Here is a 24,867-nt window from a genome sequence, read left to right as displayed (position 1 = left end):
CTTGCTGAACTTGCTTATTATTTCTAAAAAATTTCTAATGGATTCCTTAGGATTTTCTACATACAAGATCATGTGATCTGCAGCATAGAGATAGTTTTACTTCTTTCTTTCCAATCTGAATTCCTTTTATTTCTTTTTCTTTCCTAATGCTTGGGCTAGAAACTCTAGTATAGTATTGAATTGAAGTGGTGAGAGTGGATATCCTTCTGTTTCTGATATTAGAGGGAACACATGGAGTTTTCACTATTAAGCATGATATTATGTATAGGTTTCTCATAGATGCCTTTTATCTGCTTGAGGAAGTTGCCTTCTGTTTCTAGTTTGTTGAGTTTTTTATCATGAAAGGGTTTTAGATTTTTGTCAAATGCTTTTTCTGTATTTATGGGGATGATCATGTGATTTTTAAAAATTCCATTGATATCATTTGTATTAATTAATTTTTAGACGTTAAATCAACTTTGTGTTCCTCGGATAAGTCCAACTTGGTCATGGTATATAATTCTTTTTATATGTTGCTGGATTCAGTTTGCTAGTATTTTGTTGAGGGTATTTATATCCATATTTATAAGATACATTGGTCTGTAGTTTCATTTTCTTGTGATGCCTTTGTCTGACTTATGCTTATTCTTGTCAACATGATTGTTTTCCCTTTTACTTAGCTGATGGCAGCATTAGCTGCTGTTGGGCCTCCTAATCCACGGGCAGATCCAGAATGCTGCAGTATTCTGCATGGTCTTGTTGCAGCAGTGGAAACCCTCTGTAAAATTACTGAATACCAACATGAGGCTCGTACTCTACTAATGGAGAATGCAGAACGTGTTGGAAATAGAGGACGAATAATTTGCATTACTAATGCAAAAAGGTAGACATTAATCACAGTAATTCTTTCACTGAGGGAATTTTAATATCCTATTGTAGTTTTTATTAAAAAGCAGGGGCAACATGTTAGCATTTAAGGATATCACATGTGGCCTTTCTAATATGGAAATTGTGTTTATCCAGTTCTAAAATATCCAGTTCATCTCATTGAAAACTGTTTAGATTGTTATCACGTAGGTCGATTTGACTTTTTTTCCTCACTAGTTTTTCATTCAGTTGGTTGTTTGGTATTGTGAATGAGCACACTACAGACAGTCCTTATTCAAGTAATTTTAAGTGCCTGTAACAAGGTACCACAGCTGAATAGTGTGTTTAATTTTTTCCTCTTACTATTTATTTGTTTAAGTTGGTTTTATCTTTTTTATGCCGTAGTGATAGTCATGTGCGAATGCTTGAGGACTGTGTCCAGGAAACAATTCATGAACATAACAAGCTTGCTGCAAATTCAGATCAGTGAGTATAATCCATAAAGGGAATAAATATTCCATTTTATAGTCATATTTATTTCATTATAATTATTCCAATAATTTTAATGGTAATTGGTACCATTCCCTTGAATTCTCTACTGGCTCTACAAATTAGTCAAAAACGTATGTTCGATCAGAAACTTCTTGTCCCATTTTCCCTTTAAATTTAAAACTTTCCTTTTTGCTCACAGGAAAGGTGAGCAGAAGGATAAAATAATACATAAATTTATAATATGCATATTTGTTTTGATGGCTTGTTCTCATACTCAGTATTACAAATCTATAAAATGAGCAAATCATTGGTGGCATTATTCAGTATGTACCAAATCAAAATGTAACTCATTATATTGTCTGCATTTTTTAAAAAGAAAAAAGCCACTAAAGATATGTTTGGGGCAATTGCTGTGAGGAGTCTATTTTAGATTGAGCTACTATTAATTTTCTAGGTGGAGTACTGGTATTATTGTCAACGAGTAGGATTATTCTCGCTAGGAGAAGGAAGCATGCTGAGATATTTAGGAATGAAATATCATTTCCTCTGCAACTTACTCTCCAATGACTTAGGAAAAAAAAAAGAATGTATGTCTATTTAGGCATTTATAGTGAAAACAAATGTAGCTAACAGCTAATTAGCTAATCTATGTTAAGGATATATGGGTGTTCATTGAATAGTACTTTTCTTTCAATTTTTCTGTAGGTTTGGAAATTTTAAAATAAAAAGTTGACTCGCAGATATAGAGAACAAACTAGTAGTTACCAGTGGAGAGAGGGAAGGGGAGAGGGGCAAGATAGGGGTAGGGATTAAGAGATACAAACTACTATGTATAAAATAAATAAGCTATAAGGATATATTGTACAACATGGGGAATATAGCCAGTATTTTATAGTAACTATAAATGGAGTATAACCTTTAAAAATTGTGAATCTCTGTCGTATATCTGAAACTTTTATTATTGTACATCAGCTGTACCTCAATTTAAAAAAAGAAATAAAATGGAGGGGGCAAAAAATAAAAAGTTGGGGGTAACTTTTTAGTATTACAAATTCTGTATTCTTGGAAATAACCAATTATAGGTAATATAATTTGTTCTTGAAAAACACTAGTAAAAGGGAAATTAATACACAATATATTCATTTTCTCTGTGGCAGTTATCTATTGAAAATTATACCAGAGTATAAAAATTTTCCCTTTATTTTATCCTTCGAATACACAAAATGATCATTTTTGCATTTGAATTAAACTCATATAAATTATTCATTAAATATTCATACAACAGTTATACAGTCTTTCTGAATATTTAGCTTTTATGTTAACCATAGTATCTGATTATAGGGACACACTGTTTTAGTATACAAAACTTTTTATAGTTTACCTGCCTGAATTCTTTATGTAGTATATAGTCTTATATTCTAAGTGAAAAGTTTCTCTTTAAGTCTCATGCAGATTCAGAAGTGTGAGCTAGTCTTGATCCATACCTACCCAGTTGGTGAAGACAGCCTTGTATCTGATCGTCCTAAAAAAGAGGTAAGTGCAGAAGTAATGGAAGAAGAGATAATTGTTAATTATTAATAATAAATGCTGAAGGTTTAGCATAAGAATGATCAGGTTGCCAACATTTTCTGATACAAAAATATTTAGAGTTTTGAAAGCAACCTGTATGGCAAAGTACCTAGATTAGTTCTTTATGTTATAATTGTAGATTTTGAAAGTATTTTGTTTTGTTTGCCTGTTGATGTTTATTTTAAATAACTGTGTTCTCAAACCATACACAATTTGTATTGTTCTTCAAATTTTGGTTACTGTAATGGATTTCAATTGCTTTAATGAGTTCTTACTCTGTAGAACTGTTTTTCTCCTCATTAAGAAAACAATACACTCTTTAATCAAAATACACTCCTATAACAAAGAAATTAACTTTAATTATCCAGAGGGGTAAAAGACTAATTTCCAACCTTGGTTTTACTTTTCAAATAAATTTGAACAATTTTAAAGGAAGAGATGAGTCTGTTGATCGTTAAATGGATTCACATCACATAATATTCTCCACTGGTGGTCTGTGTTTAGAAATACAGATATGTGTGTTTGTATAACTATATTAAATGTGTATGTTCTTATTTTTGTTTTTTTAATTTAGCATTACTTAATATAAACATGTGAAGTATTAACTTAGATAATGATTTTTTTTTTAGCTGATTGTTTTTTTAGGTAATTATCTCTATCATTGTGTTTTATGTGGTTTCCAGTGTAAGCCCATTTTTTTGTTAACTTTTTTCTGACTCTTGGTAACATGACATTATATTGGCTTTACTTTGAGATAAGTAAATAATTTACTTACAATAAATACTATTACCTTGGAATGAGTAAAATTTTGTTACCTTCTTATAAGTAACTTTTTGCTGCCTTTTACATTTCTTGGTGACAAAATATGATGATTGTAGTGATTTTCATTCTTTGTAATAAGTAGTAGTATCTGCAGAGTTTTGTCCTCTCCACAATATTAATTATTTTTTCTACAGTATTTCTGTGGGGCACTTCAAATCAATTTTGCATGTAGATAAATAGAAGTAAAAATTATAAATTAAAATATATATTTAAATCAAAGACTATTCTACGCTAAGTTTCAAGCGGACAGGGATTTTGCCTGTTCACTGCTGTAGCTCACACAGTTTCTGGCAATTTATACAGTAAGTTCTCTTTAATACCTATCTGTTGAATGAATGAATGTATAAAATGTATTATTAAAATAATGATTATGGTTAATTTATGGACCTTTTTCCCCCTAAATTCTGACAAGTAAAAGTACTTAATTTTCATGGGTTGAAGTAAAATATTTAGCACTAAGTTAAAATGTATTCAAGTTTTGTGGGGTTTTTTTTTCATACCTTTCTATAGTTGTCCCCCGTTTTAACCAGCGAAGTTCATAGTGTTCGTGCAGGACGGCATCTTGCTACCAAATTAAATATTTTAGTACAGCAGCATTTCGACTTGGCTTCAACTACTATTACAAATATTCCAATGAAGGTAGGCAGTTCTTTTTTTTGCTGTTTTGAAAGCTCTGCTTTGCTTTTTAAATATTTGATATGTATTACTTATTTTAATGAACCTTAACTTTTTCTTCCCATATCATATTTTCTGTTTTGCTAGCACACATTCAGTGTCTTTGACCAGGTTAGTAAATAATGAAAAGCAACGAGAAAGGATCACAGAACAAAGTGCTGTATTTTTTTTTCCTAATAAAAACATTCTGTATCAGCTTTTTTGTTTTTAATTTTGTTCTCATTACTTCCATCAAAATATAATTTCTATCTGAAATGATTACTTTTTCTGTGATTCTTTTCCTGACAGTTGTTATTAGATTTTACTCACTTTGTGTGTTCTAGTAGATCTTTTCTTTCTTATATTTTTGTTCTTGCCTTCCCACTATAAAGGTGTTTGTAACTAATAGGTCTAACTAGGGAAAAATAGATTATAGTTTTAAACAAGTTTATGATTCTAGCTGAAAAACATATGAGTCTTATGATTTTACTAATGGATTTTCTTAGGAATCTGTTACTATCTTGTCGTTTTCAGTATGTTATTTAGTTGTCTAAGACCAGCACAATGCCTGGCCCATAGAAAGCTTCAAAAGAATTTTTACTGAGGAGAGTTACATTTAATTGTATTGATTATATTTACAAATATAAAGTAGCCAGTCTATCTAAAAATTTAAATTAGCTTTCTCATAAGTCCAGTTTCATTTTTTTTGCCACCATATGGTGAAAACTAAATTGCATGAGAAATGTGATCTTTTCATTATTAATTTCCTCCTTATACCACTGGCTGGCTCTTTAATAGAAATTATAGCCTTAACCAGTAGAACAGTTTAGGTGAGGCATCAGTGAACAACTAAAATAACATGATAAATGTACTTTAATATAATTTCATGAGTTATAAGAAAAATACTCTGAGGGTGACAGATACCTTGCTTTTTAAATTTGACCATATTTGTGTGCTACTGGTGTGACTCCTCAGTCTTTGTCTTTTTCTTGTAAATAGATAATATTGAAGTTTCTATTTACTATTTAGTGAGGACAAGTTACTAAACTTGTTTATTAGTCTGTATTTGCTATTTTATATAATTGGTGCTTGCTAATTTACTATAGGTATTTAAAGATGCTATTTCCTCCTTTAATCAACTATTTTACATTGAGTAAACTATTTCAATTACATCATATTTGTGTATAAAAAGTATTGGCAGGACAGTGCATTCAGAGTAAAAAAATTTTCTAAAATTTCTAGATGAACCATCTATGTTAATCTGACATAAGAAAAATCACTACTTTATTACTGATATGTAGCCAGTAGTTTTTTACTATAGTTTATATTGCTGTGGAAAATCATTGCATCTTTAAATAGATTAATTACTGAGCAAACTATACCCTTATTATAGCTAATTATTGTTGGGTATATTTGATCTCACTTTAAGCAAAATGAATAATTACTTCATTGTTTTAAAAACAAAACCAAGTTATTTTAAATTTTGCTTTAAGGAAGAACAACATGCTAACACATCTGCCAATTACGATGTGGAGCTACTTCATCACAAAGATGCACATGTAGATTTTCTGAAAAGTGGTAAGTAAGAGACGTTGGAAAATACTATTTTGTAAGATCTAACATATGAAAGCATACTAACAGCTTTGAGAAGTTCTTGAGTAAATAAACCTGATTGACTTTAGTTCATCCCATTCCAAACTTACCTGACAATATCACCCATTAATGGCCGTGGAACTAGTGTTCTATTGAATTTACTTTGGGAAAGACTAGGCTAATGGAACAGATACAGACATACCTCATTTGATCATGCTTTGCTTTATTTATTTTTTCATGGAAAGGCATTTTATTTTAAATATAGCAGTGTGTACATGTCAATCCCATACTCCCAATCTATCCTTCCCCTTCTCCCTTCCCCCCTGGTAACCATAAGTTCATTCTCTAAGTCTGTGAGTCTGTTTCTGTTTTGTAAATAAGTTCATTTGTATCAGTGATATCCTGATATTCGTTTTTCTCTGTCTCACTTCACTTAGTATGGTAATCTCCAGGTCCATCCATGTTGCTGCAAATGGCATTATTTCATTCTTTTTAATGGCTGAGTGATATTCCATGGTATATATATACCACATCTTCTTTATCCATTCTTCTGTCACTGGACATTTAGGTTGCTTCCATATCTTGGCTATTGTAAACAGCGCTTCAGTGAACATTGGGATGCATTTATCCTTTTGAACCATGGTTTTCTCTGGATATATGCCCAAGAGTGGAATTGCTGGATCATATGGTAGCTCTATTTTTAGTTCTTTAAGGAACCTCCATACTGTTCTCCATAGTGGCTGTATCAATTTACATTTCTACCAACAGAGCAAGAGGGTTTCCTTTTCTCCACATCCTCTCCAACATTTATTGTTTGCAGATTTTTTGATGATGGCCATTCTGACCAGTGTGAGGTGATATCTCGTTGCAGTTTTGATTTGCATTTCTCTAGTAATTAGTGATGTTGAGCATCTTTTCATATGCCTGTTGGCCAGCTGAAGCTATGTCTTCTTTGGAGAAACGTCTCTAGGTCTTCTGCCCATATTTTGATTGGGTTGGTTTTTTTTGATATTGAGCTGCATGAGCTGTTGGTAAATTTTGGAGACTAATCCCTTGTTGGGTCACATTATTTGCAAATATTTTCTCCCATTCTGTTGGTTGTCTTTTCATTTTGTTTATGGTTTCCTTTGCTGTGAAATGTCTCTCACTTTAAATCAAAAGTTAGAAATGATTAAGCTTAATGAGGATGGCATGTCGAAAAGCCAGGATAGACTGAAAGCTAGGCCTCTTGCACCAAACAGTTAGCCAAGTTGTGAATGCAAAGGAAAAATTCTTGAAGGAAATGAAAAGTGCTACTTCAGTGAACACACAAATGATAAGAAAGTGAAATAGCCTTATTGATGATATGGAGGAAGTTATAGGGGTCTGGGTAGAAGATCAGACCAGCCACAACATTCCCTCAAGCCAAAGCCTCATCTACAACAAGGCCCTAACTCTCTTCAATTCTGTGAAGGCTGAAAGAGGTGAGGAAGGTACAGAAGAAAAGTTTGAAGCCAGCAGAGGATGGTTCATGATGTTTAAGGAAAGAAACTGTCTCCATAACATAAAAGTGCAAGGTGAAGCAGCAAGTGCTGATATAGAAGCTGCAGCAAGTTATCCAGAAGATCTAGGTCAGATAATTCATGAAGGTGGCTGCACTAAACAGATTTTCAGTGTAGATGAAACAGCCTTCTATTGGAAGAAGATGTCATCTAGGACTTTGATGGCTAGAGAGGAGAAGTCAGTGCCTGACTTCAAAGCTTCAAAGGACAGGGTGACACTCTTATTAGGGGCTAATGCAGCTGGTAACTTTAAGTTGAAGCCAAAGCTTATTACCCTTCTGAAAATCCTAGGGCCCTTAAGAATTACACTAAATCTACTCCACCTGTGCTCTATCAGTACAACAACAAAGCCTGGATAACAGCACATCTGTTGACAACATGGTTTACTGCTTATTTTAAGCCTACGATTTAGCCTACCGCTCAGAAAAAAAGGTTTCTTTCAAAATATTACTGCTCATTGACAGTACACCGGGTCACTCAGGAGCTCTGATGGAGACATACAATGAGATTAATGTGGTTTTCTTGCCTGCTAACACAACATCCTTTCCTCAGCACATGGATCAAGGAGTAATTTTGACTTTCAGGTCTTACTATTTAAGAAATATATTTCATAAAGCTATAACTGCCATAGGTAGTGATTCCTCTGATGGATATTGGCAAAGAAAGTTGAAAACCTTCTGGAAAGGGTTCACCATTCTGGATGCTGTTAAGAACATTTGTTTTTTATGGGAAGAGGTCAAAATATCAACGTTAACATGAGTTTGGAAGAAGTTGATTCCAACCCTCTTGGATGACCTTGAAGGCTTTAAGACTTCAGTGTTCATTATTATTTTAACATCTGTTTACTCTGAACTCAAGGCAAAAAGTGCTCACTGTTACATCTTCTTATATATTTACCTTATAGATTCCTTATTTTATGTTTTTTCTAATAAATTTATTGGGATTCAGTACAATGAGTTGTGCATTTTAGATTTCTGAAGCTTTCTACATAACCATGTTATTTTATCATTTAATGGTGTCAGAGGGTAGCAGTTGTAGATTCTTAAAATTTAAATAAATTTGTTGTTGATTTTTAGTGTAGTGACTGAAATGATTAAATTAATTAATGAGAAATTTAGAGGAAAACAAAGTACTTACTTTAATAATAACTGATATCCAAACTCAATTTGGTATTTTTCTAGGAGACTTTCTAAAAAAAGATGTTCTCCCAGAGGTATTTTCCCTTATAGACCTTAAACTCTTGGAAATCTTGTCAAACATTTGAGGTTTGTGATTATTTAGTAATGTTATTATTTCTCTAACTTATTTTTAAAGGTGATAACCACTTAAGTGGAAGCAGTAGAGAAGGCTCATTTAAAGAAACAATAACATTAAAGTGGTGCACACCAAGGACAAATAACATTGGTAGGTATTTTTAAATAATTGAAAGAGAAAAGAATAATCAAAAGATTCTTTAAGTATTGTGTAGGGATTATTTGTTTCTTTTTGAATTTTTGATTTTCATTGTTTTAGAGGATCAAGGAACAAGCTTTTGTTTTTGCTTGCTTTTCCTCTTTTAATTTTGGAAATATTTCTTTATATTCTTTCAAATCAGTGTTTTCTTCTATTTCAGAATTACACTATTGCACTGGCGCTTATCGAATTTCACCCGTAGATGTAAATAGTAGACCTTCCTCCTGCCTTACTAATTTTCTTCTAAATGGTAACTTTCATCATTTTATTGTTTTGACTGAGATTATGACAAGTGAAATCATTAGTGAGAATATGTGAAAATGTGAATTCTCGAAAAGCTGTTTTCTTCAATATAGTCTAACCATTTTATTTCCCAAAGCTGTTTTAAATTTATATAATGGTAAATACCCTTTAACAGTTTTACTAATGTTTAAAAATAAGTTGACTTTGTCTTTCAAACTATTATATCTAAGTAAATTTACTTAATATATTTTTTAGAATTTTTATTTTAAAAATTTGACATTTAGAGTCTAAGTTGATTTTTTTTTTGGAAGATAGAATAATATAGACTTGTTTATCTTGGTCTGTTGAATTTTAAATTACAAAATACACATGGAATTATTTCTATTTAAACACTATTTCTTTATTATAAATAAACATCTTATTTTCAATAATATACCATATGATTCTTACAGATATGACTTTAAATCCAATGTTTCCTTGTATAAAAATTTTTTTTTAAATTATTGAATTCCATTTGCTAAATCTAAATTCTGATGGCTCCTCTGATGATTCTTATAATAATTAGGTTTTGGAACCACTGTTGTAAAGAGTTACTCTGCCTTTATCATAAGGTTAATTTCATTGTTATATTAAGCACAGTTTGATTATCAGATTATGTAATGTTCAGATTAAATAACATTTGGTCATGTAAAGTAGCAAGTAGTTAAAGTAACAGTGCCAATAAGGAGGTATTGTAGAAGTGAATTGAGACTTGCTTTCTCCCCCAAATGGTTTGTTGCTTTGATAACCTAAGGGTTATATAAGAGTTGTCCCACTTTTCTTCTTGATGTCCAGGAAAAAAATTTTGTATGAACTTGTAATTGAATGAATAATATAACCAAACATTATACAAGAGACCACTGTACTTACTTTGGAAAACTGTGTAACTATGTAAGCTTGGAGAAGCAAAGAGAAAGCTAAGGCTAGAATTCAGATTTTTAGGACTTGATATGCAGATACACTCAATTAGCAATGCTGGTTAAAATATGAAAAGCAATAAATAAAATGAAAAATCTAGACATAAATCTTAAGGGAAGAACTAAGAGCCCTTGGGATTTCATTACTGATAGAGTAATCTTGTTTTTGACAGGTCGTTCTGTTTTATTGGAACAACCACGAAAGTCAGGTTCCAAAGTCATTAGTCATATGCTTAGTAGCCATGGAGGAGAGATTTTTTTGCACGTCCTTAGCAGTTCTCGATCCATTCTAGAAGATCCGCCTTCAATTAGTGAAGGATGTGGAGGAAGAGTTACAGACTACCGGATTACAGTAAGACTCTATTATCTATAAATTTTGAGTCTGTCATTCAGCAAGTACATAGAGTACCTATTATATGCTAAGATCTATGGCAAAAGAAGTTTTGAGAAGTTGGTTTTTTATTATTTTAATTAGGTGAATTTCCTGCAGTACTTGCTCAAAAGAGCTGTTTATCACTATGTTGTCTTCCTTACATACTCAGTGTATGCTGAGGAGTATCTGAATAGCATTGACAAACACTGGAATTATAGGAGAGAATGGAAGTTGATTCAAACTAATATTTTAGGTGGAATTTTATTTCTAGTAACTTAAGTACCAAGCATAAACATTTGAAAGTTTGGATTCTGCTACTTTGAAATAGCACTATAAATTTTTGTATTATTGAGAGGTGCATACAAGGAAATTTTATCTATTTTTGGTAGAAATTGTATTGTTCTGATTTGAATTTTTCACTCTTTCACCCCTCTTTGATATTTCATGGCTGTCTACTTTTTAAGGTGGTTATAAAAATTAAATGTGAATGATATATATGAATATACTTTGTAAACCACAAAGTGTTTTGTACTGTAATTGTTTTTGATTAGGCTTTTCATTTTTATTTTTACATAATTTTTTAAATAAGGAGAAAGCTAGTAAGTATTCATTGTAGAAAATTTAGAAAATGTAGATTCTTTTTATAAAAAAAAGCAAAAACAAAGACTATCAATTACCTGTAATTCCATCATTCAAAGATAGCCACTGTTAACATTTTGATGTTGTATTAAGGTAATTTTTAAGTAAGCAAAATGGTATTCTAATGTGATGAACTTATTCTTTTATCTGCATATAATAGTAAAGAGTTAAATTATAGACATGAAGAAAAATGAGTGTTTTTAAAAAGTGGAAAGAGCCATGAATGTATTAGTGTTTGAAGCTTTCTTCATCTCCACTGAATAAAGGCTGATAGGTTTCATGTTCAAAAAGAAGGGAAGAAATTTGTGTGTGGAGGGCGGGCTGTTAGAGAAAATGCTTTGTTGCATATCACAGGACAGAAGACCTCAGGGGAACAGACTGTTACATGTAATCCGTACTGAAACATTAGAAAATAGTTTCTAATTTTATCTTATTTGGTTATCATTAGGATTTTGGTGAATTTATGAGGGAAAACAGATTAACTCCTTTTCTAGACCCCAGATATAAAATCGATGGAAGTCTTGAAATCCCTTTGGAAAGAGCAAAAGATCAGTTAGAAAAACACACCCGTTACTGGCCTATGATTATTTCACAGACCACCATCTTTAACATGCAAGCGGTAAGTGTTAAATAGTTTCAGTTTTTCTTCTAGATTAAGGTATGTATTCTTTACAGATAACATTTATCAAGCAAAGAATGAAATATAAGAGTTTGCTACAGTTAAAGAAATAGTAATAGAAAATGGAAGTGATGGTTATAGATTAGCTTTCCATGGTGATGTTTAATCAATTCAAGTACTGTCTAGATGCTTCGATACTTATTTTTCATGACAGATTTTCTTTTTCTTTCTTTCTTTCTTTTTTTAAAAAAATGTAACAGGTAGTTCCATTAGCCAGTGTTATTGTGAAAGAATCTTTGACAGAAGAAGATGTGTTAAACTGTCAAAAAACAATATACAACTTAGTTGATATGGAAAGAAAAAATGATCCTCTACCTATTTCCACGGTTGGTACAAGAGGAAAAGGCCCTAAAAGGTAGGGTTTTTTTCTTTCTTTCTCGTATATCACATATTCTTGATACTTACTGTTTTTTTGAGCTAACTTATTCCGTATGTAAATTATATACGTTTGGGGGTGTGTATATACAAATACATATGATTAAGATGAAATGATTTAGAATATAAAAGCAGAATTAGATACATTATCACTTAAAATTGCACCGTTGGAAGAGAAAGGAAACCCATGTTTAATTATTTCTTTTAACTTTATCAGTAACAAGTGACACTTGGATATTATTTAAAGAGTATTTTGTAAGAACATTATTTTATATCTTTACTTTAGAGATGAACAGTACCGTATCATGTGGAATGAATTAGAAACGCTTGTCAGAGCTCATATCAACAATTCGGAGAAACATCAAAGAGTCTTGGAATGTCTAATGGCATGTAGGAGCAAACCCCCAGAAGAAGAAGAACGAAAGAAACGAGGAAGAAAAAGGGAGGACAAAGAGGACAAGTCAGAGAAAGCAGTGAAAGATTATGAACAGGAGAAATCTTGGCAAGATTCAGAGAGGTGATTTGTTAATTGAATTAACATAGCACTGTGGTGCCTTTTGGCATATCCCATTCTACATGTAGCACATTTGAACATTCAGACCTTATTTATTAGTACTTCATTTAATATGTGTTTATTGTATTTTATAACTATTATTTTATCATTCTTCAAGTCTGGAAGGTCTTTCTTGGGCTTAAAGAGGTATGATTTTTTTTTACTATTGGGGCAAAGATAGTGTTTAATTTTTTTCCTAATTAACTTCTGGAAGTCATAATACATGATTTTTGGTATCAGTAGTTGCTTTTATGTGTTATGAACATCAAAGGCATAGTTTTATTTCTTTATTCAGTGAATACTTATTAAATGCCCATGATGTGCCAGGCATTTGGCATACGATCCCTGCCCTGGAAGAATGTACAGTGTTGTGTAGAGGTAGGCAAGTAAATGAGTGATTTACAGCAAAGTGTGGAAGATGCTATTATAAAAATAGGCATAGGAAACCCTTGAAAGCATGAAAGATCATAGTCCTGTTCTGAAAACCTTCCTCAGTAGTACACTCTTTTCCTCAGTTCGTGATTTATATAGTGATGTCAGGGTTAAATTTGGAAAAAAACATAAAAAGTAATAAAGGTCTATAAATAAAAATATCATGACATATTATCAGTAGTTGGCTATATCTTCTACCTCCTTGCCAGAAATCAGGCAGAGAACCAGGTAACTATTACAATGGCAATGTAGTCAGTCCTTAAAAACAGAACTAACTATTGAAAATTTGAAACTTAACCCAAGAGTAGAATAAAGAGTTAACTATTATCTACTTTTAAAAGTTAATCAATTCATGGCAGATCTCATTTCATATATATTCACATCCATTCCCATCACCACTACCACCCTTCACCTCCCCCACCTGAATATTTTGAAGCTAATTCTGGAAGGTGTATTATTTCATTCATAAATAAGTAGGACACTTTTATTCCCTTTGGCCTTAGAGGTTCACTTCTTCCTTAGTGCTGCTGAGTTTCTGAAACAGAATTGTCTTGCTTTAAGAAGAGGGGGGAAAGAATATTCTCTTTCAGATCCCACTGATCTTCAAGTATATGAAATTCAAAATAAGCTTGGAGTTAAGTTCCTACCTTAAGGAACGTAAGTACATTTCCACAGTACATAAACTAGGGAACAAATGCTAGTAGATTTCTTAATCTTATTTGTAATTTGACATAGTATTTTGTCTATATCTTTAGAAATTAAAATTGTGAATTATCTTCCAAAGATCACATTATTTGGTTTTTTTCTTGAATTTTATTTTATTTTTTATACAGCAGGTTCTTATTAGTTACCTATTTTATACGTATCAGTGTATATATTTATATCAATCCCAATCTCCCAAGTCATCACACCACCAAGACCCCCCTGCCACTTTCCCCACTTGGTGTCCATACACTTGTTCTCTGCATCTGTGTCTCAATTTCTGCCCTGCAAACCGGTTCATCAGTACTGTTTTTCTAGGTTCCACATATATGCATTAATACACAATATTTGTTTTTCTCTTTCTGACTTACTTCACTCTGTATGACAGTCTCTAGATCCATCCATGTCTCTACAAATGACCCAATTTTGTTCCTTTTTATGGCTGAGTAATATTCCATTGTATATATGTACTACAACTTTATCCATTCCTCTGTCATTGGGCATTTAGGTTGCTTCCATGATCTGGCTATTGTAAATAGTGCTGTAATGAACATTGGGGTGCATGTGTCTTTTTGAATTATGGTTTTCTCTGGATATATGCCCAGTAGTGGGATTGCTGGGTTGTATGGTAGTTCTGTTTTTAGTTTTTAAGGAACATCCATACTGTTCTCCATAGTGGCTGTGTCAATTTACATTCCCACCAACAGTGCAAGAGGGTTCCCTTTTCTCCACACCCTCTCCAGCATTTGTTGTTTGTAGATTTTCTGATGATGCCCATTCTAACTGGTGTGAGGTGATACCTCATTGTGGTTTTGATTTGCATTTCTCTAATAATTAGTGATGTTGAGCAGCTTTTCATGTGCTTCTTGGCCATCTTTATGTCTTCTTTGGAGAAATGTCTGTTTAGGTCTTCTGCCCATTTTTGGATTGGGTTGTTTGTTTTTTTAATATTGAGCTGCATGAGCTGTTTATATATTTTGGAGATTAATCCTTTGTCCGTTGATTGATTTGCAAATATTTTCTCCATTCTGAGGGTTGTCTTTTCATCTTGTTTGTAGTTTCCTTTGCTTTGCAAAAGCTTTTAAGTTTCATTAGGTCCCATTTGTTGGTTTTTATTTCCATTTCTCCAGGAGGTGGTTCAAAAAAGATCTTGCTGTGATTTATGGCAGAGTGTTCTTCCTATGTTTTCCTTTAAGAGTTTTATAGTGTCCGGTCTTACATTTAGGTTTCTGATCCATTTTGAGTTTATTTTTGTGTATGGTGTTAGGGAGTGTTCTAATTTCATTCTTTTACATGTAGCTGTCCAGTTGCCCCAGCACCACTTATTGAAGAGACTGTCTTTTCTCCATTGTATATCCTTGCCTCCTTTGTCATAGATTAGTTGACCATAGGTGCGTGGGTCTTTCTCTGGGCTTTCTATCTTGTTCCATTGATCTATATTTCTGTTTTTGTACCAGTACCATATTGTCTTGATTACTGTAGCTTTGTAGTATAGTCTGAAGTCAGGGAGTCTGATTCCTCCAGCTCTGTTTTTTTCCATGAAGACTGCTTTGACTATCCGGGGTCTTTTGTGTCTCCATACAAGTTTTAAGATTTTTTGTTCTGGTTCTGTAAAATATGCCATTGGTAATTTGATAGGGATTGCATTGAATCTGTAGATTGCTTTGGGTATTATAGTCATTTTCACAATATTGATTCTTCCAATCCAAGAACATGGTTTATCTCTCTGTCTGTTTGTATAATCTTTAATTTCTTTCATCAGTGTCTTACAGTTTTCTGCATACACGTCTTTTGTCTCTCTAGGTAGGTTTATTCCTAGGTATTTTATTCTTTTTGTTGCAACAGAGATCACATTATTTTTGACCTTTAAAATTTTACCTTTATAAATTCTTCATTTTCTTTTATAATTTTAGCTCCATTTTACAGTTGACTACGTTACTGAATTACTGCATTATAGGGAGGAAAAGGGAAACTTGTGTTTAAATTCGTTAAGTTCTCTTACCTGATTTTAAATTGAGGTATAGCTTCTTATTTGTTCCTAGGCTTATGTTGTGAAAGCCAGGTATCTTTTATTGATTGGTATGTAAGGTCTAGTTTATTTATTGAACCATTCAGATTTCAAAGAATTTAAACTTGTAAGTTTTTATTACTTGTCCCTCTGAAAGATTAAAAGGAATCTTAGAACGTGGAAAAGAAGAGTTGGCTGAAGCTGAGATTATCAAAGATTCACCTGATTCCCCAGAACCTCCAAATAAAAAGCCTCTTGTTGAGATGGATGAAACTCCACCAGTAGAAAAATCAAAAGGTAAGGTAGAACTGCAGTAACTGTGTTTGTAAAAAGTTTTCCAGTTTAGTTCTTTTGTACGGTGTCCTTTTATGTTGTGTGTGAGGAAGAGCTACTCACTGCCCCGATGTTGTTTAGGAGACCTTTTTCACAGCCTTGAAAAGTATAGGCAGTAAATACATTTGTCAGCTTTTTAAAAAAAATTTTAATTTATTTTTGGCTGCGTTGGTTGGGTCTTTGTTGCTGTGCATGGGCTTTCTCTAGTTGCGGTGAGCGAGGGCCAGTCTTCATTGAAGTGCGCAGGCTTCCCATTGCGGTGGCTTCTCCTGTTGCTGAGCATGGGCTCTAGGTGCATGGGCCTCAGCAGTTGTGGCATGCAGGCTCAGTAGTTGTGGCTCTCGGGCTCTAGAACACAGGCTCAGTAGTTGTGGCACATGGGCTTAGTTGCTCCGCGGCATGTGGGATCTTCTCAGACCAGGGTTTGAACCCATGTCCCCTGCATTGTCAGGCGGATTCTTAACCACTGTGCCACCAGGGAAGTCCCATTTGTCAGCTTTAAAGGAAACATAGTGTCATAGCTTTATTAATGAAGCCTTTGGAAGATAAACACTTTTACTATAAAGTCTGTGGTTTAAGAAATTTTAATTACATATACTTGAATCTGTGTATGTTCCTAACATTATACTAAGTGCTAGGTTATTGAGCACAGACTCTTTTCTCTAAGCTGTTACTGAACTTAGGGAAGGATCTAATATCCCCATTTACTGATAAATTAAAATGTCTTGTGAATGGGTTTCAGTAAAGGTATTACAAACAATATTTTTATTGTAATGCCTTTTATGTCTTAGTTATAGGCTGAAAAGCTGAATTTCCTCTTGAGGAATTCTAGCAGTCAAAGATAGGATTTGGGTTTGGGAGTGCCTGAAATCATTGTAGGCCTTAGTTATCTTGAAGGTAAACTAAATTCAGTTCTTTCAGGGTAAATGGGAAATGGTATGACAAAGGACTGAGTTCTTACCACTGTGCCTTTACATAAGACCTCAGAGCTAGTTACAATTATTGGCAACTCATCCTAGGGGGAAGGTGGGATTGTTTGTTTTTTTATATACTACTGTTGTAGTATATATTGTAATACATGTTAATATTGTCCAGTTCACTGATTTCTTTGAAATTAGAGATAAGGGCGATCTTGTCATATTTGTCTTTCAGGCATTTGCCAGGGTACCTGGAAAATAACGGGATTTAAATAAATGTCTATTGGTAAATTATTCTGTTACTCACATGCCACTGCTGATTAGGATGAGGTTAATTTAGGTTTAATCTAAGCAATGCTTCAACACTGTTTGGAAAATAGAACTCTAAAAATTATTATTTATAGTAGCAAAAAGTTGCAAGCAACTGAAACATGAATTAGCAAGAGAATGACTTAAATGATGGTGTGTCCATAGGGTGGAATTTATAAAGCCCCAGAATAACTATTTTCACAAATACCCACTCTTTCCTCTCACTAATGTATATCATTCAGATTTTAACTTAAGTAACTACTTTTTCAGGAAAGACTTCTCTGAGGACCTCCTTTCACAATTAAGTCAGGTACTTCTTTGTGTTTCCATTGCATCCCATGATTAATACTATGGTAGCACTTAGAGTACTGCATTGACATTGTTGATTGATATGTTGCCTCTACTTTTCGGCTGAAACATTTCGAAGGCAGGGGCTTTTAAAATTTTACTTTTGTAAATTTTCACTACCACCTACTGCAGTCCCTGGTTCATAGTAGAAGTTCAATTATTATTTATTAAATGAAAAATTTAATGAATTAATGTATATATAATAAGTTAAATTTAAAATGCAGGTTACACAACCATATATACCATGATGTCCACTTTGTTTTAAAAGAAGTTTTTGTACACATATGCACTAGAGCATATCACTTAGATGAAATATCAGCTATAATTCAATTAAATAGATCCCTGAAGCTTTTCACACTGGAAACTATATAGAGTGGCCCATATGAGAAGCAACTTGATTGCAAATCACTGCCTGCCCTTGTAACTTTCCTTTCAAGACTGGTACTTGCAACTTGTTTGTTTCTTTTTTCATTCTATTTTACAGCCTAAGTCATGTGTCTCTTCTGATCAGCAATTTGATATGGGTCTTTTATTGTACCTCAGTTTCATCTGCTTTGGAAAGTAACTTCCTAGGACTCTCCAAAGTGAATTTTGTGCTTGCTGTGTAGTCTGCATGGAAGGTTGGGCTATTCCATACATGCCCTATAGATTTGGTGAAAATCTGTTCACCTCTCTTTGTGTAATGCAATAATAGAAAAACCAAAATGTAATTTTATTGCTATAGATTGGCATTAAAAAAATATGTATAGTTGTTGGAGCAGTAGTATTATGGGTGATTTATCCCCTTTATATGTTTTACTGTTTTCTACATTTTATCTAATGAATATGTATTAGTTTTATAATAAGAAAAAATGTTTCTAATTTTGTTACTATGGAAAATTTATTTGCAATATTATAAACTCTCTCTGGTGCACAGTCTGTGAGTTTAGACCTTGTATACAGTTGTGTAACAGCCACTACCCCAGTCGGATATAGAACAGTTGTGCTCATCTTACACTGCCCTACCCCCAATCCCTCATAACCATGGATGTGTCTTTTTCCCCCTATGATGTGCCTTTCTCAGAATGTCATATAAATAAAATCATAGAGTGTGCTGCGTTTTGAGATTGGCTTATTTCATAGAACATAATGCATTTGTGATTCATCTGTGTTGTGTGTTTATCATTAGTTGTTTTTTTTAAAATTCCATTTTATATGACTGACTTTATTAGAAAATGCCGACTCATTTTTCCAAGTGGCTGTACATGTGCATTCCCACCAGCAGTTAGTGAGAGTTCTGGTTGTTCTGCACCCTTGACAGCACTTGGTATTGTCACGATTTTTTTTTCTTTCCTAATAAGTATGTAGTAGTATTTCCTTGTGGTTTTAATTTATATTTTCTCTCATGACTAATGATGGCAAGCGTCATTTCATTTACTTATTTGCCAACTGTATATTCTTTGATGAAGGTCCATTCAGATATTTTGCTCATTTTTATGGTTGTTTGGGGGGGTTTTATTGTTGAATTTGGAGAATTTTAAATTTATTCTGGGTACAAATCTTATGTTGGATATGTGATTTGCAAATGTTTTCTCCAAGTCTGTGGATTGTCCCTCTCCTGAGAGTGACTTTTGCAGAGCAGAAGTTTCTAATTTTGATGAAGTTCAATATATAAATTTTTTTCTTTTATGATGTGCTTTTGGTGTTATATGTGAGAAATCTTTGCTAACCCAAAGTCACAAAGATTTATTTCTGTGTTTTCTTTTAGGGAGTGCTATAATTTTATTTATCTATTTATTTATTTATTTTTATTGAAGTATAGTTGATGTATAATATATGTTACAGATGTACAGTATAGTGGTTCACAATTTTTAAATGTTATCCTCCATTTATAGTTATTATAAAATATTACCTGTATTCCCAGTGTTGTACAATATATCCTTGTAGCTAATTTTATGCATAATAGTTTATACCTCTTAACCCCCCTCCCCCTTCCCTCCTCCCACTGGTAACCCTCCCCCCTTTCTTCTCCCCACTGGTAATTACTAGTTTGTTTTCTATATCTGTGAGTCCGCTGCTTTTTTGTTATATTCACTAGTTTGTTGTATTTTTGAGATTCCACACATAAGTGATATCATACAGTATTTGTCTTTCTCCGTCTGACTTCTTTCACTTAGCATAATACCCTCCAAGTCCATCTGTGTTGTTGCATATGGCAAAATTTCATTCCTTTTTGTGGCTGAGTAGTCTCCCATTGTATATGTGTATATATGTATACATACATATATATACAGACACCCCCCCCACACCACATCTTTATTCATCTGTTGATGGACACTTAGGTTGCTTCCATATTTTGACAATTGTAAATAATGTTGCTATGAACATTGGGGTGCATGTATCTTTTTGAATTAGTGTTTTTGGGTTTTTTTGGATATATACCCAGGAGTGGAATTACTGGGTCATATGGTAGGTAGTTCTATTTTTAGTTTTTTGAGAAACCTCCATACTGTTTTCCACAGTGGATGCACCAATTTACATTCCCACCAACAGTGCACAAGGGCTCCCTTTTCTCCATATCCTTGCCAGCGTTTGTTATCTGTGTTCTTTCTGACAGCCATTCTCACAGGTGTGAGGTGATATCTCACTGTGGTTTTGATTTTCATTTCCCTGATTATTACTGATTTGAGCATCTTTTCATGTGCCTGTTGGCCATCTGCATTTCCTCTTTGGAAAAATGCCTATTTGAGTCTTTTGCCCATTTTTAAATCAAGTTGTTTGTTTGTTTTGATGTTGAGTTGTAAGGGCTGTTTTTATATTTTGGATGTTAACTCCTTATCAGTCATATCATTTGCAAATGTTTTATCCCATTTACTAGGTTGTGTTTTTGTTTTGTTGATGGTTTCCTTTGCTGTGCAAAAGCTTCTAAGTTTAATTAGGTTCCATTTGTTTATTTTTGCTTTAGGAAGCAGATCAGAAAAAAGTAATTGCTATGATTTATGTCAAAGAGTATTCTGCCTATGTTTTCCTCTAGGAGTTTTATGGTTAATGGTCTTACATTTAGGTCTTTAATCCACTTTGAGTTTATTTTTGTATATGGTGTTAGAGAATGTTTTTTACCTTTTCTATTGTGCAGAAAAGAGTTAACTATAGCAGGCCTGAGGCTATTATCATTAGAAAAGCCTGCTTTCAAGTTTGGCCCTTGGCTGACATCTGGGAATATGGCTTTTGAAACATTCCCCAAATGATGACGTTATTTTGCCTTATATCAGAACTGAGCACCTGCTTTCCTTCTGGGAGTCTGGAATTTTGGTAGTTGTAGTTAGCCAGGGAATGCCTACGTGACCAGCCCCCAGAAAAACCTTGAACTCTGGAGTCTTAAATGTGCTTTTCTGGCAGAAATATTGTACACACATCGCTGCATTTTTGCCACTGGAGGGAGTATGCACTCTTGTGTGAACCCTCATGGGAGGGAGAGAGCATGGAAAGCCTGAAAATGGATTCCTCTAGTCTTTGACTACTGTGCTTTTCCCCACACTGGTTAGGCTATGTGTCCTTACTGTGCTGTTGTAACGATTCCTAGCTGTGACTGTAACTTTATGTTTAGTCATTTGAGTCCTTCCAGCAAATCACTGAACCTCTAGTAGGTGGTCTTGGGGACCCCTAAACACATACAAATTTTAGAATAAAGGGAAGATGATATTGCTTAAATTATATAAAGTGAACAATCGACTAAGGAGTAAATTTGTTACGTTTGTAAATTTTGAAGTAATGAATTCTTCTACCTTTGTTCTCTTTCAAATATTACACCAGGGCCAGTGTCCTTATTATCCTTATGGAGTAATAGAATCAATACTGCCAATTCCAGAAAACATCAGGAATTTGCTGGACGTTTGAACTCTGTTAATAACAGAGCTGAGTTATATCAACATCTTAAAGAGGAAAATGGGTTTGTATTCATTATTGTAGAAATTAGTTTTGTTAATTGCCTTATAGTAAGTTTTAAAAAATAAATGCTTGTTTGTTGTGTTCAGCAATTTTTAATTACTTATAATAACTTTTATCTTATTACTTATAATATTATGGACTCATACATGTTACTTATGAAGAGAAAAAAAATTACCTTCTTTGATTCTTGGTACTTGTAAAAGACCTGATATTATTGATTGTAACCATGAATGTTCATTAAACATCACAGAGGGAAAAATTGTAGAGAAAACATAGTATGCAACACTGACTCTTGTATAAAATAACAGGGAGAAAATATTTTCCTGTTAAGTAATACAGTATTAGGAATATTGATTTTAATTGAATAAATCTAAAATCTAAAAATAATTGAAGATTTATTAGAATAAATCTAAAATAAAATGGTTATTTTAATCTTTTTTGGAAGAAATTCTCTTAAAAATATATTGATAAAGGAATCTCTTTAGTGGAAAAGGAAATAAATCCTTGCCAAAATAGAAGAGATTTTTCCTTAGTTTTGTTTGGATCAGTATAGTGATAAAAACCAGTGGCCTTTGAAATGAAAGCTTGGGGAAGTCATGTAATCTCTCTGGGCCTGCCTCAATTTTTACTCATTTGCAAAATGAGGAAGTTAAACTAACCAGGAGGAACCCTAACTTTAGTCATTTTCTAAAGTGCTTACATTCTTCTGTTCTATGACTATATTAAATTTTAATTTCATTTAAAAGTTAGATAAGGAGAAAAAATATTGGTAGTTAATGAATGTTTTATTTTACCAACTCATTTTTTTCCTCCTATTTTTCAGAATGGAGACAACAGAAAATGGAAAAGCCAGCCGGCAGTGAAGAGTGACTTGAGCAATTGAATTTAGTATATTGCATAAATATTTTGGGTGGAATTTGATATAAGAACTTTTACAGCAAGATTGTATAGTTATGTTGCCTGGACTGGTTTTTACATTTTTAAAATATTTCAACTAACTTTATCTTTTTTGTATTAATTGTAAAATTGGCACATATGTCAGAAATATACATTTGTCCTCCCAAATTAAACAAATTTATTTTATGGTAAAAGGTGTTCCCTCTGGAAATGTTTTTTAAAAAGTTCTTAGGCTTCTCTTTGCCAAATAAAACTCTTAAAATAATCTGAAATGCAAAATATCAGAGTATTCCTTTAGGAAAAAGATAATATATAATGGCTGACAATTTTGAGAGACATTTTTAAGAAATTTTAACAGAATTTGGGTGAGATTTACGTTTAATATAAAATATTGCCTATGAACCTGCAGCATATGCAGTGCTTTTCCGAAAAATAATGTTTTTCTGTTTGTTTATTTTGTGTCTTAATTTAAGTTGTTTTGTGTGTGTGTTGCCTACTTAAAAGCAGAGTTTTCAGGTAGTTGGGGTAAATTTATGTTTACCCATATTGGATGATGTTATATATACGTTTTATGCTAAAAACTTATTGTTCATTAACTTTTCATGTTGAAAGAGAAGCATGAAGGAGATTGCTTCACAGACTTGGAAGAAAGAAAAGTTACTGTGTTACTTGTTTTAATCCCAGAAAAGAATCTTGGTCTCCTCATCTCTCAGAAATGTCATGGTTATATGGTATGTATTTGGTGAGTCTTCTTCCTGTGCTGCTTCTGGAAGCTCATAACATGTTGCAAGAAACATGTTATTTCAATGTTAAATGCTAATTCTAGGCTTGTCATTTTTCCTTGAGTATCTGTTAGAGAAGGGGAAAAGCTCTTTGTTTAAATATAGAGATTCAGTATTTTTTATTAAAAAAAAAAAACTGGTGGTTAAATAAGGGTTCAGCAGGCTTGTCAATCCAGTGAAATATACATTGTTCTCCTTTATCAACTCCTGTATCATTCTTAGCCCTTGCATCTGCCCTCTCCCCTAAGCTAGATCCATTTTTATTCCTTACCACTGTGTTTAGATATATACCGCTCAAAAGCATGACCAGGCCTAATTAGTGCCTAGACTTGCAAGATTTCAGGAGCTGTAACCCAGTAGTGAATTATTGGATCATATTTACTTGTGGTTGAGTTCTGACCTTTTGTGTCTTATCCTTTATACCCATTCAGCTTGTACCAAGTTGGAGTCCCTGCTTTAGTTCTTGGTTCAAAAATCTTTTCTTTATAACCCATTTCAAAGACCCTTTTTTAACTCTCAATTTGTGCTTCCTCCTTTCTCATGTGCTAAGGCCATGCTACTTGTTGACAGTCTTATCTACATTTCAGTCACCATTTTTAAGTATTTTTGCATATATACTGCTGTTACTGTGTTCTACCAACTGGTAGAATGTTTCTGTGGCTGCATTTTGAACTACTGTATGAGTAGCTTTCTATATTATTCCATATATTGTTGGTGGTTAAGATTGTCCAGCAGACTCATTTGACCTGCTTAACTAGATGCCTTTTGAGCACCTAAAATTGAGCTCCTCCTCCACCTCCCACAGAGCATCAAGCTATATATTCTTGGTCTTATCTTGAGATACATATTACAGCCTTTTGGTGGAAGTGACTGTTTTAGGACAGAAATAGAAGAGTGACTGGTAGTTGTTGGCTATTCTAAAACTGGATCCATATTGAGGATTTACTATTCAAGAGAAGTGGACAAAATTTAAATTAAAAAAAATTATTACCCTTCCAGACTTAATGATTGTGGGAATGAAAGTTACCCTAGAGAGAACAAGTGCCCTGGTATCAGTATCATGGTAGCAAAAGATGTCCCTCATTTTTGTCCCCTTGCTCCCCAACAACAACAAGAACTTGACATCCATCCATGGACAAAAGTGCCTTTGAGGAAGCTGTGGCATCCAGCACCCAATGCCAAGTGACCTGGGAAGGGTGTCACCCACCTGTGTGTTTGATAAATAGGCAGACAAACCTTGGTCTCAGCTGTGGACCTTGCAGTAGCCCATGAAGAGGCTCCATACCCTCTCAGCCACAGTCTAGGAACTCCTGGAAAACACTATCTTAGGCACTCATCCATGGACATGAGAGCCTTGTGGAACTCCAGGTTTCTAGGTGAGAGGTTTCAGCACACCATTGGAGTAATAAAAAATATGCATCTGGA

At 33.3% G+C, this 24,867-nt stretch overlaps 1 protein-coding gene across 3 annotated transcripts in view; it reads left to right on the top strand.

The window, feature by feature from the left end:
• The window catches only part of INTS13 (integrator complex subunit 13), a 33,087-nt gene extending 9,445 nt beyond the window's left edge, over positions 1 to 23,642 (top strand). The window contains exons 4-17 of one of the 3 annotated variants that reach the window (XM_059081170.2): positions 660 to 862; positions 1,252 to 1,332; positions 2,781 to 2,871; positions 4,240 to 4,368; positions 5,877 to 5,961; positions 8,832 to 8,921; positions 9,130 to 9,219; positions 10,342 to 10,520; positions 11,629 to 11,799; positions 12,060 to 12,214; positions 12,521 to 12,751; positions 16,087 to 16,226; positions 21,629 to 21,764; positions 22,587 to 23,642. In XM_059081170.2, the coding sequence (XP_058937153.1) occupies positions 660 to 862; positions 1,252 to 1,332; positions 2,781 to 2,871; positions 4,240 to 4,368; positions 5,877 to 5,961; positions 8,832 to 8,921; positions 9,130 to 9,219; positions 10,342 to 10,520; positions 11,629 to 11,799; positions 12,060 to 12,214; positions 12,521 to 12,751; positions 16,087 to 16,226; positions 21,629 to 21,764; positions 22,587 to 22,626 (1,821 nt within the window). In that variant the 3' untranslated portion in view covers positions 22,627 to 23,642. The remainder of the gene's footprint in view (positions 1 to 659; positions 863 to 1,251; positions 1,333 to 2,780; positions 2,872 to 4,239; positions 4,369 to 5,876; positions 5,962 to 8,831; positions 8,922 to 9,129; positions 9,220 to 10,341; positions 10,521 to 11,628; positions 11,800 to 12,059; positions 12,215 to 12,520; positions 12,752 to 16,086; positions 16,227 to 21,628; positions 21,765 to 22,586) is intronic. The other 2 variants (XM_059081171.2, XM_067008935.1) reach the window with 2 other exon arrangements.
• The last annotated feature ends 1,225 nt before the right edge of the window (positions 23,643 to 24,867 follow it).

The sequence above is a fragment of the Kogia breviceps genome, chromosome 12 (genome assembly GCF_026419965.1).
Source record: "Kogia breviceps isolate mKogBre1 chromosome 12, mKogBre1 haplotype 1, whole genome shotgun sequence".
Classification (NCBI taxonomy): domain Eukaryota; kingdom Metazoa; phylum Chordata; class Mammalia; order Artiodactyla; family Physeteridae; genus Kogia; species Kogia breviceps.
This window is presented reverse-complemented; position numbering and strand designations above follow the sequence as displayed.